General features: G+C 43.8%; 1 protein-coding gene across 1 annotated transcript in view; it reads right to left on the bottom strand.

Annotated features, from left to right (window-relative positions):
• LOC127614653 (latent-transforming growth factor beta-binding protein 1-like) overlaps nt 1–15,918 on the bottom strand; it is a 108,386-nt gene extending 92,468 nt beyond the window's left edge. Inside the window, exons 1-2 of the mRNA XM_052085985.1 lie at nt 15,077–15,918; nt 9,888–9,961 (exon numbers count right to left, since the gene is read on the bottom strand). Coding sequence (XP_051941945.1) covers nt 9,888–9,961; nt 15,077–15,393 — 391 coding nt within the window. The 5' untranslated portion in view covers nt 15,394–15,918. The remainder of the gene's footprint in view (nt 1–9,887; nt 9,962–15,076) is intronic.
• Nucleotides 15,919–17,133: the final 1,215 nt, after the last annotated feature.

Genomic DNA, 17,133 nt, shown 5'->3' with positions numbered 1-17,133 from the left:
GTGGCGATCGATATGCGAGAATCATGTCACTTCCAGCCAAGACAGCCTACGAACCACGCTGTTAGCCGAGCAGAAAGACGAACCTATGCAGCTTCGCGGGATGATTCCAAATTGCGGAATGCCTCTACTGTTGTGTCATATTGTGGCCAGTTGCCCTGTGAGGCTGTCACGCCAAGTTCAGCAGTTTGTCCAGCTTGGAGCCCTTCAGATGGACACAACTACAAGCCAGAAAAGACTCCAAGGGTCACGGATTCAAGGACTTGACGCTCTCTGTTCCCGCGGTGCATGTCTTGCTGCCACCACCCATCACTTTGGATGATGGGTGGTGGCCGTTACTCATCACTGTTCTGGCGGTGCGTGTCCTGCGGCCATCAATCGTCACTGTTCTGGCGGCGTGTGTCCTGTGGCCATCACTCGTCACTGTTCCGGTGGCACGCATCCTGCAGCCATAAATTTTCACTGTTCCAGCAGTACATGTGCTGCGGCCGCCACTCATCAGTGTTCCGGTACCGCACGACCTGCGGCCGACAACTTTCTCTCTTGCAGTGGCACATGTCCTGCTTCCGCCACCTTGTTACAGGACCTGTCACGACCTCTTACCTTCTACTCATCCATTTTGTCCAAGCCAGGTAGTCCACCAGGAGGCGTCAGTTGAGGGGGTGGTTTGAGGGGGTCGGGGGTGGGGGGTGATTACTGTCATAATTTCATTCCATTAGTCTCCAGCAGGTGGCAGAGGTGGCCTGTTTCATTCCAGCTGCACACCTGTCTCTCATCATGATCACGGACTACTTAAGGACTCTCACTCTGGCTATTCAGCATCGGAAAATTCACCTTGGTCAAGCCCTTGTTGAAGTTGCAGTTTTCTAAATGTTGCACATTTTGCTTCATATTTCTCTCGCTTCATTTTGTATTGATTAATGTAAGTACTGTGCTCAGTTTGTAAATTTATTCTCGGTTTATATCTCACAGGTTTTGATCCTCTTGTCGTTTTGAGACAAGCCATTTCTGTTTGTATTGTCCTTGCCTTTTGCAAACGCTTTTTGTTCTTATTTTATCCTGGTTTGTTTGACCAGCATAATTATTTGTACTTTGTCAGTCTTGCGTTTTGTTAAACCTTTATGTACCATAATCTTACCCTTGTCTACGTTTGTGGGATCCACCCTAATCCAGATAATTCCAGAACATTACCGAATCTCAGCATATGAATTCACCAAAGAGTCTGTTATCAAACTTGGTGCTGCTGCTTTGGTGAAGAAAAAGTTACCAACTATGGGTTCAGAAGAATAGTCAACTCAGTGAAAAATAATATCTGTGAGCTGTGCTATTGATTATTTTAAGAGGATGCGTCTAATTAAAAGAGGCATTAATTTGATCCCTGGTGGGTGTCTTATTGTAATGGGCGTCTATTACATGGACAGCCACACTGTTGCACTGTTCCCCTCTGCAGTCTGCACTTGCTATCTTCAAAAATAAAAAAATTTTAAAAAAAGGGATGATCAGCTGAAAAGCACAGATGGGTCAATAAAAAATAACCAAAAGCAGGATTTCCATCCTTTGTAGGTCCAGACGTTGAGTAATACTTCTATTCACTACACTTTCAATGATGGTAGCAATTAGAGAAACATGTGGCGCAAGTGAAGGCTACAAACAGACACACCAGCTGGAGTGGCGAAAGCAGTACTCCTGGTTTTGGAGAGGACAAAATGAGAACCGGTTGTCCAGCTTCAATGTTAATGATAGCTTTTGGGAACGGTGGCATGTGTATGGATAACAGGATCTGCCTAATGGCTCATAACTCTCCACAAGGCTGCCACAGGGGAGTGTGAACTGTGAACTGTGTCAACCCCAACCTCAAACGAAAAAGGGGTTTGTGACTGTCTGCACAGCCCTAATTTTACCCTCTGCTCAGTGAAATCACAAGCTAAAAGGCATTTTAAAAACCTCCTCCTGGTCTTGTTAAACACATGGCTGCCAATCATCTATAATGATCTTTTTAACCAGTTTCGAAAAAACCTTCATTCATGTTTCCCTTGTTTTTGTGAATGCAACAGTGTTGCAGCCAAATGGATTCCACCAAGCAGTGTAGTTTGTTTCAGTTCACATTTTGGGTCAATTCTGACAGAACTCATCTTTGTAAATAGTATGACTTCATAACAGTGAACTAAGCTTGTAATCTGTAATGAAGGTATACCTAAAAGTGGAATGTTTGGGTGGCCGTTTTGGGATTCTTATTTTATCACCTGAAACAACTTTGGTGAAAACAAGCCTGAAGCACATAGGCAGACATCCACCTTCGCCCCGACGATTGTATTTTGGATGCGAGTCATTTGACACACCTTCAAGGATACAGCGCCAACCTCTCGCATAATTCAGAATTTTGTTAAGATTCAAGCATTTTCAAGAAACAAAGCAAAATATTTTTTTTAAATGACCATAGACTGACGGATTTGCACCAAAATTAATAAAAGAAACCAGATCGTAATCCCCAGCATATAGAAGATCGCATTTAGGAATTTGAGACCTCTTTGAAGTTCACAATGCATCCTTAAAAATAATAATTTTCAACACAAACATGTAAGTCCTGTGGCCTTCAACCTGGCCATGGAGGTTCTCATCCAGGCCTCTCCATGAGTGTTTGATGAATAGCGATTAAGGCCTGGATTGAGGCAAACTCCAGTCCGAGCCTACATTGATGACCTCGCGATGCTCACTACGACCAAGCCCTGCACTGCACGGCTGCAAAGAAAGCTCCAGGAAAACATAGAGCGGGCTCGCACATACAAAAGCATCTCAATTACCAAAGAGGAGCTGCCAGACCGCCGCTTCCGCATTGATGAAGACCCCATCCCAATGATCTCTGAGAAGATTGAGAGGAGCATTATTCACCGGTATGATGCCTCCCTCAAAGATAAGGAGCAAGTGGAGCAGCTCAAGAAAGCTGATGAAATGGGGAACCAGTAGCTGTAGAGGAAGAGAAATGACCACAACACTTTGGCCTTCAACTGTGTCGAGGGGACGCTGGGATTTACTGCTGAACCCTAGGGAGGTGTCGTGGCCTCAAGAAGGAGGATGCCCACTCAACAAAAAGATGCCAATGCCATCACTCTATTGAACATCCCACAATGTCTCATAGTATGCTGAGTAGAGGGATATCAAAATCCAGTCCTAGACAACAGATCAGTCCTGTGAAACATTGCACACCACTACGACAGCTACCAAAAAAAAAAAACAAGCAAAAGAAAATAAAAATGAAATCCCACACATCATGGTTTGTTAAAATTACCAATGAAGAATGATGACAGAAAAACTAACTCAAATCAAGGAGCGAGTATGGGGATGGATGGGACACATATTTAGAACACAGCAACAATCAGCCCATCAGACACTAGTGAAATCTACAAGGAAAGTAAGGACAATAAGACCAAAATAACTTGTGGAGGTCAAACCACACCACCCAGACAGATACGATGGCCCAAGACAAGTGGTGTGGAGAAGTCACATTGGCAACCTACGCCCAACTTAGGGTTTCATTAATTAAAATACTCATCATTGGCCGAAGCGATTATCTTCTACAAACCTTTTGTGGAAATCAATTGGTAGTTTTTGTACAATCCTGCTAACTAACAAACCAACATGAAAACGATCTGATATGTACATTTCACATTCTTGGCGAGAATTTCCTGCTTATTTGTTATTGCTGTGCTTCTCATGACCTCCAGCTGCATGCCATATACTGTGGTTGCCTGTGAATGTACATGACCAACATTTAACACTGCACTTCAAACGTGTTACTGTATAAAATTCCTGCTAAGCAAACAAACAGAATTTTAAAAATCCTACAACAGACGCATGATTGTAAGTGAGGAGATTGGCCCAATGTAGTCACTTCCTGCCTTTTACACTACTTATACTGTTAGTAGCAATAATATTTTGGGATAGTGGGGCCGAGGAGGTCGAGATGATGGTTTGTTTCTATTGGTGAGCCGAACATTTTTAAATGCACTTTTTAAGACCTTTTGGCAACTTTAACAGATGTATTGTATGTCCTTGATACTTCACCAGCTGTTTCACACATGTTGAAGAAAACAATGAGCGTGTCCTGTAGCTTTGAAAATTCCAAAGCAAATTTGAGAAGTCGAAATTGTGTGTTTCAATGCTTGTTCAACTATCTGATCCATCAACAACAAACAGCTCAGGGAAAAGCATTCCAACATGGAGTGGGATTGGGGACAAAAATGTTGATGATTAACAACTGCATTTTTTAATTACGTGTCTAAAGCAGGGAGCACATGCTCGTAATACGTCGAGGTGAGATGGCATTGTATGGATATGCCATAAGCAATCATCTTGTAGGGGTGTTTTGCCATCCATTTACTTTGAATGGAAGTTTATAAACCCAGCCAGTTGATATTCGCTGAGCACGACTTGTGTGAAACAGACAGTTTATCAATTTCTCCCATAAATGCCACTGACGAGAAATATGCAATAATTTATGTCACATTTTATTTTCAAAGTGAAATGATTCCAAGCTGGAGTGAGCTTTTGAAGAAAGGCTTTTAAGAATGGGGCCCATCAGGTCAAACTGAAAAGTCGACTCAAGATACTGACATCAACATGTTTTCATCTGCATGAATGATGCAACTTTTTATCTGCATTCTCTCAGACAGCAGTGGTTATTAATGTGTTTTTTTAGGCAGAAGAGGTCGGTCACGATCCCGGAATTGCTTGCCTTCCAGCTTGGTACCAGATGAAGTAAACTAAATTGTGGTGTGTAGGCTCGTAAAATATACCTGATGAAGAACCAGATAACATTGGTCAATTGTAAGGGGGCTGTTGCATGAACTGTGGCCCAATCTCACTTCATAAATACTGTACATGCCAGAATGGTTGCACGAAGGCTGGGCATTTGAGTAAATGTCCTTGTGAATGAAAATAATTCATTCATTCATTCATCTTCCTAACCGCTTGATCCTCACTAGGGTCGCGGGGGGTGCTGGAGCCTATCCCAGCTGTCTCCGGGCAGTAGGCGGGGGACACCCTGAATCGGTTGCCACCCAATCGCAGGGCACACAGAGACGAACAACCATTCGCGCTCACACTCACACCTAGGGACAATTTAGAGTGTTCAATCAGCCTGCCATGCATATTTTTGGAATGTGGGAGGAAACCGGAGCACCCGGAGAAAACCCACGCAGGCCCGGGGAGAACATGCAAACTCCACACAGGGAGGCCGGAGCTGGAATCGAACCCGGTACCTCTGCACTGTGAAGCCGACGTGCTAACCACTGGACTACCGGGCCGCCCATGAAAATAATTGGATGGGGAAAATATCTCTTTGAATCCTCTCTCTTTGCTAGTCTTGCATTGGGAATATTCATCTTATGAGCCGCTTGATCCTCACTAGGGTTGCGGGGGGTGCTGGAGCCTATCCCAGCTGTCCTCGGGCAGTAGGCGGGGGACACCCTGAATCGGTTGCCAGCCAATCGCAGGGCACACAGAAACGAACAACCATTCGCACTCACACTCACACCTAGGGACAATTTAGAGTGTTCAATCAGCCTGCTACGCATGTTTTTGGAATGTGGGAGGAAACCGGAGCACCCGGAGAAAATCCACACAGGCCCGGGGAGAACATGCAAACTCCACACAGGGAGGCCGGAGCTGGAATCGAACCCGGTACCTCTGCACTGTGAAGCCGACGTGCTAACCACTGGACTACTGGGCCGCCCTGCATTGGGAATAATGTCCTGAAAAGTTGTACCACTGTGGAGGGAGCTCAACTGGCCATATTTTTGTTCTTTTGACAGCAAACTGAGATGAATCAACAGGGGCTGTGCTTGCTGCAGCCAAGTAGTGCGCTCCGTTTTGACTCAGTCGCTTGAAGACATGATTAATCAACCATCAATCACATGACTAATGGTAAATGGGCTGTCACTTATGTGGCGCTTTTCTACATTTGGTACTCTTTACACCGTTTCCTCATTTACCTACTGATAACGCAGCATCAGGGGCAACTGGAGGTTCGGTATCTTGCTCAAGGACACTCCGACAAGGTCGCAATGGATTGAATCAACAACCTCTGGGTTGGGAGATGACTACTCTACCACTGAGCCATGCCACCCGCGTGAGTCAGGATGCCCATTCCTATCTGTAATATTAAATACAGTGGTATAACCCCTTTATTTCCTCTAAACATTATTAGAACCATTTATTAGTTGAGAAACCAGGTGGGGCAACTGCACAGCAAAATAGTTTTTGACTTACTACCCACACCACCCTCAATTAAATTTAAATCACAATAAATAACGTGCTGGAAAATAACAAGTGTGAGTTGCCACTTCTGTTTTCTTGTAAAAAAAATGATATTGCAAACCAAAACTAATTCCAAATTGACCTACAAGATCTCATTGAGGATTAGTCCCCACAAACCCAAAACATGTCAGCAATTCAACTCTCATCTTAATTCCACTGCTAAGTAGCTTACGGTTTTGTAAACAGATTTCTGTGGCCATTCCGCCCAATGCAAACCACAGCTGAAGCGGCATGCTTTCTCGCTTTAGCATTTCATATGATGAACGTTGACAACATCTCCACTGCAGATCAGAGCAGTTCTGTGAAACAGTGCTCCTAACGTCCTTGAAACACTTAGACTGAAGCTAATTTTAGCTGAGATGTATTGTATCCGTGGAGTCGTCCAGCTGCAGATAACTGAGGCAGAACAACTGCTGGGCTATGACTGGGTGAGGCTAAAATATGACTCCCTCAACTCACTAACAAAGCTGCAGATGTGCATTAAGTGGCAGTGGGGAATACAAGACAGTAAGTCCTCCTGCCACCAAGACAAGATGTTACATTCATCTCTGGCTTTCCGGTTGAAAGATACAGTGCAGCTGAGCCTGCACATTTCCTCATTAAACCAACCAATGGCATGCATCTGGTTATTGGCCACCAATAATAAAAGCAACTTACTTCTCACAGTGAATATTCTCACTTACACCAGACTGAAGAAAAAAAACAAACTAATGGATCAAAGTACACTGCTACCATCACTTGCAGTATACAGATCTTCCTTCTGTGCAGAATCTGCTTACCCACCAGGAAGAACTATAAATGAGGAGGCCTGCATTTGACAGTGACATGATCAACATATCACGATCCCCAACGTGCCAAATGTAGGTTTGCTACTTCAAAGTAGTACCACCGGAAACTGCCAAAACCACATCGGTCGAGAGGAGATGGAGGGCAGCATACTACTTAAACGCTTTCCAAAAGTGGAGACGGTGAAGTATAGCACTGCAACACAGCAACAGGATGTCATCATGACTTTCCTACTGCTTTAGCATTCATGCTCAGAAGGGAGGGGATTGGAGTGTAGGGGGTCCATTTTTCTTCTCCAAAGTATACATTTTTGTGAGACCCCAGGGTAAGATTCCAAAGACCGAATGCTCAATTGAGTGATCGCTCTGGCAAATTAAGTTTGCACCCATTCAGCATCTGCAAACCTTTACTGAATCAAGCCCAATGTGGGTTCCGTCTTACATTCAGATTCAGGTTAGGTACAGATCTGTTTCGTAAACCGAGGACCCAGTGTACCGGTCGAAATTCCAACAGAGGTGTTTAATTCCACCCATGAGCAAGGATTTAGTTGCTGGACAACATACTGCAATAAATAATGACGCGAAAGTGGATTTCCCGGACAATTAGTGGTCCAATTACTGTTATGTATATGCTCTGAGCTCAACCAAATTGAACAATGAAGTACTGTTAAGAAGCAATAACTCACGACACCCAATCTGGTCTCTTAAGTAAAGCCTGAAGCTGACACTTTGAATATTAGACATTACTTCTATCCCTTCAGCGGGAATTTCTTCGACACAGCTCAGCCCCGATATGTTTTCATCTTTCACTCCCAGCCAACAAGTTTCCCCCCAGAGTCAGAAGGTTTCTCCTGCTGCCAATGCCCAACAAAGCAGGCAACATAAGTGAGAACAGTTGGAAGATAACCCTTTTTTTTTCCTCGACGGAGGTCTTCTTAGAGGCCCCCTTACCAGCCTGGGGGACAAAGTGTTGGCACCTCGCCGTTCGAGCGGGCTTCACTGATGTTGATCGCATTGCCTCTAGCAACGGCTTGACATGAAATGGTCCAGACCTGTTACTTTCTGGTAGATTTCAAGTACATACACTTACAGCTCCAGCCTGACGTTAAACGTAATTAACACCTCACTAAGTGTGCCTTTAGCGGGAACTTGAGGGGGTGTGTAGGAAGGAAGGAAGTGGAACGAAGTAGGAGGCTGCTGGGGCCAATCAGTTTGTTGTGTAACCCACTTGCTGGGTAATGTGAGTGTCGGAGAGAAAGAAGTAAACAAATGAACTGACAGATGATGTATATCGAGCCTTGTTTAAAAAAAAAAAAAAAAAAGTTCACTTGTAAAATGTAAAAATAGCCACAACTACAATCTGTTATTTCCCTTTCAAACGTCGGCATGCATAAGACTGAAGTCTGTTTGCAAATGTGGTTTCTAACAGTGAAAATTTGAAGCAGGTCCTGGAGAACATAATGAGACGGTCCTCATTTAAATTCAGCACACACGGGCAAATGTGATGACAACAAAAACAAAAAACACTTGTAATCTGTTGTTGATAATTCATTTCAAGTTAATGTTTTCCACTCTCATCTGCCTGAGATTACGCGCCGGTGAGGTCTAATAAAAGGAAGATGCTGCTCAAGCCCAAATGAAAGTCAATGAAAGTGCCAGTCATGTCCATGTCAGGTTCCTAATAGTATTAATTTCCTAATATAATAAATAGGAAAACGCCACGTGATGAATGTGACCATCGGGGTAGTAAGAGGAACATTTTTATGGAGCAATTTCACCTGACAGGACAGCCATTAGTCACTATTACCGATGTTATTTTTTAAGAGTTGTAAAGCTTCGCTACAAAGGTTACTGGTGGGAACTTTTGGGTGAGAGACTCACCAAGCACAAAATTACATACACCAAAAACCAGTACAAATAATCATTCTTTGAGTACTCACAGACCGAGAGTACAGATACCTCTATCCATCCATCCATTTTATGCTCACAGAGGTCGCAGGGGGTGCTGGAGCCTATCCCAGCTGTCTTCGGGCAGTAGGCGGGGGGAACCCTGAACCGGTTGCTAGCCAATCGTAGGGCACACATAGACGAACAACCATCCGCACCCACAATTTTGAGTGCTCAATCAGCATGCCATGCATGTTTTTGGAATGTGGGAGGAAACCGCAGTACCCGGAGAAAACCCACACAGGCCCGGGGATAACATGCAAACTCCACACAGGAAGGCCGGAGCCAGGATCGACTCCACAACCTCTGCACTGTGAGGTCAATGCGCTAACCACTGGACCACCGGGCCATCCCCGATACCTCTAGTACTTTTGAAATGTAAAATTTCATTGAACACGATGACAAAGATTTGAGAGCAAAGATCTATCTGACGCACATGATGATTCACCGATGTGTTAGTCTGCCGCAGTTTAGCGCCAACCACTGCAGAGGATATCAGATTATTTTTGCCCTTCGGTATCGGTGGCTGGTATCGGCATCCCTCATGCATTCCAGATTCCTTAATAAAAATAGGGCCGGTATCAGCTCGAACCAATACCTTTTATCAGTACTCGCCTATCCCGAGTTAGTGACCCAAATGAGGACAAGCGCTTTAGAAAATGGATGGATTACACCGTTCAGGTGTACCTAATGTTGTGGCTCCATCTGGTTCTGTCATTTAGGTTGAAGTACTTTACAGCTTTATTTTATTAGCCCTGGAGTACCCAGAGCCAAGACTGAACCAAATAATTGTGCCAACTTATTCTCATCGAGTGAGACTTAACAAGTTAAAAGAATGCTTACGTTTGATGCAGCGGTTGGTTCCCGGTGCCACAGCCCAGCCAGAGCAGCACTGTTGACCACCGCACACATTTGGCCTGTATGGAGGGGGACATATACACACACAAGAGAATGGTGAAACAAGATACTGAGAACTCACAGAGCTCACAGAATGCAAACACGTGTGTGCATGAATAAGTGCGTGCGTGCGTGTCTCTTTGGCCCGTTGCATGACAAATCAATCCAATTTAATGTTTTGGGTTCAAAACATTCTGAAGGGGGTGGTCGATCGATAATTACAAGGCACCTTGGAGAATAGTCTTTAATAGAATTTAAGGCAATAATATGAAAATCAGGGGAGGGGAGGGAAACTCGATCTGAGCGTGGATCCCGCTTACCATCGTGCGAGAGTCCACAGTGAAAACAAACGGGTAGTTACTTGAACCTTGCAGGGATTATGTGAGACACATGGGACATGAAAAGCACCCTGCATCCTCAATAAATCATTGAGCAAATGAGAGACGACATGTTTTTAAAAAAACTATAATGGTATACTCACACTCGTTAATCCTCGCTTGCAGTTGAGGCTTTTTTTTGGAGGGGGGGGCGTAATAGATGAAATCGCAGTGGATCCTAAGAGCAACTCTGAGGTAACACTGTAGGCGTTGTGCTGGCATGGACGTGGGACCCCTTCTCAAAATATTACAGTAAATGGATTTCTGACTCGGGGAGATTTGAGAAGATAGGACACGGATTGACCTCGCTTGGATTTTACTCATTAAGATCTGCATGTTGTGCTGAGGTGCCACGTAGGTAGCATAGTAGTTGTTGAAGCCCTTTGAGAGGCTTGGCGTTGATCAAACACACTAAAGTCATCAGTCAGCACGTGCAAATTCCATCATATGATTTACTTAGGGAATGAACACCTTAATACCACAGGTCGCAATTAAAATGATAGATCATCTTGTGTTCCAATCTTGGTTTACCCAGCCTCTGCAAAATCAAGGAGCTATGTTTCACCTGTACAAAGCAGGAATAGTGAGTCAGTGTGAAAGTGAAAAAAAAGGCTACAGGGAAGAAGCTGAGCGACTGTTCTGAGCATGAAAAAACACTGAGTCATGTAAAGCTGAGTGAATCAACGTGGTCAAATCACTCTTGATTTATTACATTGTTGGGAATGTCAAGCAAGGCCTTACACATCTGTTGCATGTAAGCATACATGCAGGAATGCTAAGGGACACACACGCACTTGTTCGATTCAGCTATGCATAGCTTTGACTGTTTTGACTCATTCTGGGGTTCCCGGATTCAACCCAATCATGGAGGCCTGTTTTGTTGCACGAACGGAGGATCTCATAGAAAACACGCCAAACTCTTTGTCAGTCGAATCACACAAAAGATACTTAGGTGGGGTACACAGATTGACCTTTAAAATCAAGTGAAAGACTCCACTAATGCGCGTGCTTAGTTCTCTCATAGTATTGTTATATTGTATACTCCAGATGACCAACACAACACAGCATACAATATATTTCTACCAACTATTGGGAGTCTCCACCCCTAACCATGTTTTGATGTTTGCTGTGCTACTATTTATCCATCCATCCATTAGATGAACGGCAATGAGGGTTGCGGTCAGGTACACCAGCTGTCTTCAGGCAGTAGGCGGGGGAGACATAGACACACAATCATTCACTTACGGACAATTTAGAGTCATCAATTAACCTACTGTGCTTGTTTTTGGAATGTGTGAGGAAACCGGAGTACCCGGAGAAAACCCACGCAGGCACGGCGGAGAACATGCAAACTCCACACAGGAAGGCCAGGGCCCCGAATCCGAACCATGACCTTGCGAAGTGCTTACCGATCGACCACCGAATATTTGGTACAGTGAATGGAATGACAAATTCAATTATGTTTATTGTCTCGAAAGAAGCGTGATACAAAACACTCAACAAAACCAGTTACTCGTCCACCTGCGTCCAGCTATAGAGCCAGCTTCAGTGCTATTCCTAATTGACTAATGTTCTGTTTCATGTCAGTGTTGACTCCACACATAGGGAGTCATGATTGTACTTTGTAAATACTGAACAGGAATCACGGTTATGTCAGGCAGTTTAGTTCAGTTCAACTGTGAATAAGTTAGACTGTGCTGATTAATCGTGAGTTTCAGAAACGGTTTTTGCACACTGTGGGTTGCAGAATGTTTATTTTAACAGAATCAAGGCAATAACGGTACAGTAAAGCATTTTGTCGGATCAAGTTATCACCTCTTAAATACCTCCTTTAAATTAGCTGGATTGATAAAAAAATCTTGAAGAGCATCTTTTATTTCAGTGTCTGCAATTCAAGGGCAGCCACTCAAATCCCCTCTCTGATCATTATGTAAACACCCCCCCCCCACCCCCAACCCCCCTTGCTTCTGTGAGTATCATGCTTTGTCCCTATGGAACAAACAGAACTGGATGCATCAAGGGTTCATTAGACAAAAAGAAAAGAGCTTTAATATGGAAACAAGCCATCTTCCTGCTGGGGAGTTTGATGGAGACACACAACAAGAAAAGAAAGAGATTCATTGGACAAAACAGGTGGTTCTAATCGCCCAGCAGATTTTTTTTTTTTTTTTTTGCAAATGTTCACCAGGCGAGCCGAGCCACAAGAACACATGGTCACAGGAACCGTGCACAAAAGAAGGACACACACACACTGAAGTCGTCTGCAGCCATGCCTCAAATATCTCAAACATTGGGGAAACCGCAATGGGAGTTTTAGCACCCCTATGTTGACTCGCTGTGTATGATCTATTTCTTCAAATTATCAACAACGGCTATTACATCACATCCTGCCACGACTCTTAATATTCACTTTAATTAATATTAACAATTGCTCTCAAAATGACAGCTTCTTGTTTGATTATTGGGGATACTTAAGGTCAGCCATCAATTTTCACCAATAGGAAGACATTTTTTCCTTAAAGGGGACAATATGGACATTTTACAAAGAGTTTGGGGCTCTGGAGTCCCTGCCTGCCAACCCATAAGGTGTGAAATTAAATAAGCAAGAAAATCTTTATAGTATCTGTTTATTTGCTAAAAATGGTGAGCCAGGAGAGCCATTTTGAACTCGTTTACATAATAACCACTCCCACAACAATTTACTCTGCCCACAACTTGAAAAATAGGCTGCCTGAAGTTCCACACTGAAAGAGGCACTTTCAAACAGCTGCCGAAGCACATCATGCAAAGCCAAAGTACATACAGAATGTTTGGCAAAGTTGTGAACATGGAGTTGGCTTGGGGGAAATGGCAAAGATCTGCGCCACAACACTACAATAAAGACACTGTCAAGTGAATTTTGAGATTTCTGTCCGAATAGAATATATTCTACTAGTATGTGTTTGAAGATCCTTAGGTGTGATTGTGAGTGTGAATGGTTGTTTGTCTGTAGGATGTGTGCCTTGCGACTGGCTGGCAACCAGTTTAGGGTGTACCCCGCCTGCTGCCCAAAGTCAGGTGGCATCGGCTCCAACACGCCTGCAACCCTTGTGAGGATGCGCGGATCGGATAATGGATGGATGGATGTTTGAATGTAAATTGATGAAAGCATGTGGAAAGACGAAGAAATGAGTATGACATGCATACTCATTTGTGCGTAAACATTTTTTCACAATTTCAGTTGTACTGATTTTCGGGGGCATTTCAATGGGTGTCAATTATGTACGGATTTTTGCTATTCGCAGGCCAGCCCATTCCCTATCCCCCGCAAATGGCGGGGTTTGACTGCTTTTGATTGACAATTGACAGGTAAGCAAGGTGTGGTTTTCAAGCATTCAGCAGAGACGCACCCAGCAACTGAGTCTCCCCTACCTTACTTGCCTGGTGCCTCAGGTCAGCGGAGGAGATGCTACTTTTGATAAGCAGAGGTTTTCTTGATCGCTCGGTAAAGTTCCTGATGCTGTGGCTCAGTGTTTGGAGGGCCCCCCTATTTCTGTTTGCTGATGTGTCCATGTGCCAAATCCACGCCGCATAGTTTATGAACAGGAGAGCTTACCCCACAAGTCGTATTTCGGGGCACTCACTACCCCCCGCCCCCGACCCTCCACCCCACTCTGGGCTCTGCTTTCTCAAGTAGCAAGCAAGCAGCCGGCTGCATCGCACACACACCGCCAATTGAGGAGTAGGTGGAAATGGCCAAACACCAGCCAGAACACACGCACTTGCCTGAGTAAATTGTTTGGTTGTGTCTTACAGTAGAGGCTCATAGAGAGACCAACCATCGATGTTCTTGGCATCACTCACCAGGTCATGCCTCTTTTAAAGGCACAGGCGCACAGTTGTGTATGTGACTTCCCTCTTGACCCCCATTAGACCCCTAAAGTGGTCTAATGATGCACTTAAAACCATTTATTTCTTTACACTCTCTTGATGTTGGATTCTGTTTTACACAATGCAGAGTTATTTTTCTTTATTTACATGCAGGTATGTTCCAAAATCCAGATAGACACCTGCCATTTTCTTTTCATTTCGCTGTGCCCAATTTTCTGAACTTGGATTTTGTCACCAAAATCGTGTTTCTCATTGTTTCATGCAAGCAAATCCTTCTTCAAGTCAGTGACGTTGGTGGAAAATTCCTTTACCAAATCATATTTGGAATTTTTGCCTCAACTAATAACAATGATATGGCCATTTTTCAACCAAAGATTCAAGGCTTCGGTCAGAAATTTCCTCCGGATTTACATTTCAAGTTAATTTGGGCCAATTCACAAGATAAAGTGACATGAAAACCTTCATGCTTAACTGATTTTTCCAAACCACGGCTCATTTTATTCATGTTTCAAATTGCTAGCCATTATATCCTCCATTTTGATACACAGGTGTTAACACAACAACTTGGATTTTTTTTCTTTATGCTGTGTTTGTAAGGGATTGAAACGGATTAAATTTTACTTCATGTCAACGGGCAATGCTGATTTGATATGTAAATAGTTAGAGTTACGAGCTTTGCCAATAAACAAATTGAATTCGTAAATTAAGGGACCAGTCAACAAACAAGCTGTCTTGAACGTTCACTATGAAGCTTGTGATTTGTTATATCATAATTTCTTGGCATGAGACTTCTGCCAAAATGAGCACGAACGTATTTAATTTGAAAGACAATGATCATTTTTGTTCACCATGCGCATATTGATGGACAATTATAGATCCGACTCTTACCCTACAAGTCGCCTGGTGTTCGCCTGGCCGGACTTGCTGTTCTGCCTCCGGTTCACTTTGGCTCTGGGCTGCGAAGTGGTCACGCTGCGGCGGTGTCTGGTGGTCCTCGGTGCATCCTTTGACGGGAGTTCGCCACCCCCCCAGGCGTAGGTGGTCTCCGGAGGGCTTCTTTCACCACCTTCCGAGTGGCCCCTGAGCGACTGCCCGGTACCAGGAACTCTTTTCTTCCCACCTGTCGAAGTGTCCGTCTGACCATCACCAACGTGAACCAGCGCTATGGTCAAAAGCACAACAACAGCCAAGCCGGTACGCTCCATTTTGTTTACAAGAAGTATCCCCCTCCAAAAATGCCCTTACAATTCAACTTGGGAGCTACTGTAATGTGACTTCAAGAAAAAAAAAGAAAGGGGGGAAAAAGTCCGCGACTCTGCTTCTCAAATTCACTTAGACGGCATTCTCTCTCTTAAGTGGATACCTCCTCATGATGAACACCAGGTAAAACTGCTAAACTGCTGGCAATGTCTTAAAAACTATGATTAAAAAAACAAAACTTTCTTCTCACATCAGATAAGCATAGTCCTTCTTTACTCCTCCAGTGAGGCGCCAAAAAGAGCAGCGAGCGGCTGAGGCTGAGCTCCAAATGTGAGTGAGAAGCGGAGGAGAGACCATGAGTGCATGCGTGAGTGTGTGTGTGTGTGTGTGTGTGTGTGTGTGTGTGTGTGTGCGTGTGTGTGTGGTTCACCCATGAATATCACCACCTCCTTGCCTCAGGAGTCACCGGAAAGAAACAGCCCCTTGTCCACCGTATTGTTGCTTCCACTCCACAATACTGTACTGATCTTGGCAGCAATCTTAGATCACATTAAGCGAATGTTAAAAGTGTGGTACAGTAAAATGTAATCCGATTGGCGGACATGTCTGAATGATTTTCCGAAGCGATTATCCTGTGGTGTTTGGTGTGTTAGTTAAGAGAAAATGGTAAGGGGATGGCAATCTTAAAACAGGTAAATTATGACATGACAGATTATTTTTTTTGGGGGGGGGGTGAGAAAAAGGTGTATTTTTCTGAACCAATCCTAAGATTATGACTTCATATCCTGGAAAAAAACAACTTCTTTGTTCTCGTCACTGGCTAATGATGACTTCCCCCCCGCCCCAAATTAGGGGTGCATTTATTATACTGTACCTGTACATTGTGGAGTTATATAAAAATTACCTTTGATTTTAGAAGGAGTCTCCCTCCCCAACAATTTCACTTAATTGGTCAAAAAATGTATTTATCCAAATCATTTTTCTTTCCTATCTGTGCTAGTTATATATATCATTGCAGGCAAAACAATTAATCGCTCTCCTACGATCTAATGGCAGATGTTACAATTAACTTTAAACATCAGGGTGCCCAAGTTCGTTCCTCGAGAGCTTCTATCCAGCCTGTTTTAGATGTCTCCTTCCTCCAGAACTCCTGATCCAAATGATCAGCTCATTAGCAAGCTTTGCAGAAGCCTGACATCGATCCTGATCGATTGAATCAGGTGTATTGGAAGAAGGAGACATCTAAAACATGCTGGATAGAGACTTTTCAGGACCAGCCATGGGCACCCCTGTTTTACATCATTCATTATTTCAGTACATGGAGCATGGCTTTTTAAAAAAAAAATCTTTTTGTTTGGTGGTGTTCTGTCAGCTTTTTCGAATGTAAAATAATGAGCCTTGGCTCATTAAAGTTTGGAAACACTGCATTGAAGGGACCTCTTTCAAGGCCAAGTGCTTGCAGCTTTTTTAAACTGAATGCTGCTGTTTATTCAGAATTGTAAACATGCATCTTGGCATGCGCGGGCATACAGATGTAGTCGATGAAGGTCACATTTCAAAGCGCATTGGAAACCTTGGAAAACTGCTCAGGTTATGTAAGAGATCCCACTCACGGCCTCTTGTCATCTATGCTGCATCATCACTTGCCCCCCTCCCCCCCTTGACTGTCTGGAAACAACACATTTCTCCACCACTATTCAATCTCAAACGAGCCAAAAGAGAGCTGGCTCCCACTTTATACTTTC

This window comes from Hippocampus zosterae, chromosome 14 (assembly GCF_025434085.1).
Source record: "Hippocampus zosterae strain Florida chromosome 14, ASM2543408v3, whole genome shotgun sequence".
Lineage (NCBI taxonomy): Eukaryota > Metazoa > Chordata > Actinopteri > Syngnathiformes > Syngnathidae > Hippocampus > Hippocampus zosterae.
Note: the sequence above shows the minus strand (reverse complement) of the source record. Positions and strands in the feature narration are given on the sequence as shown.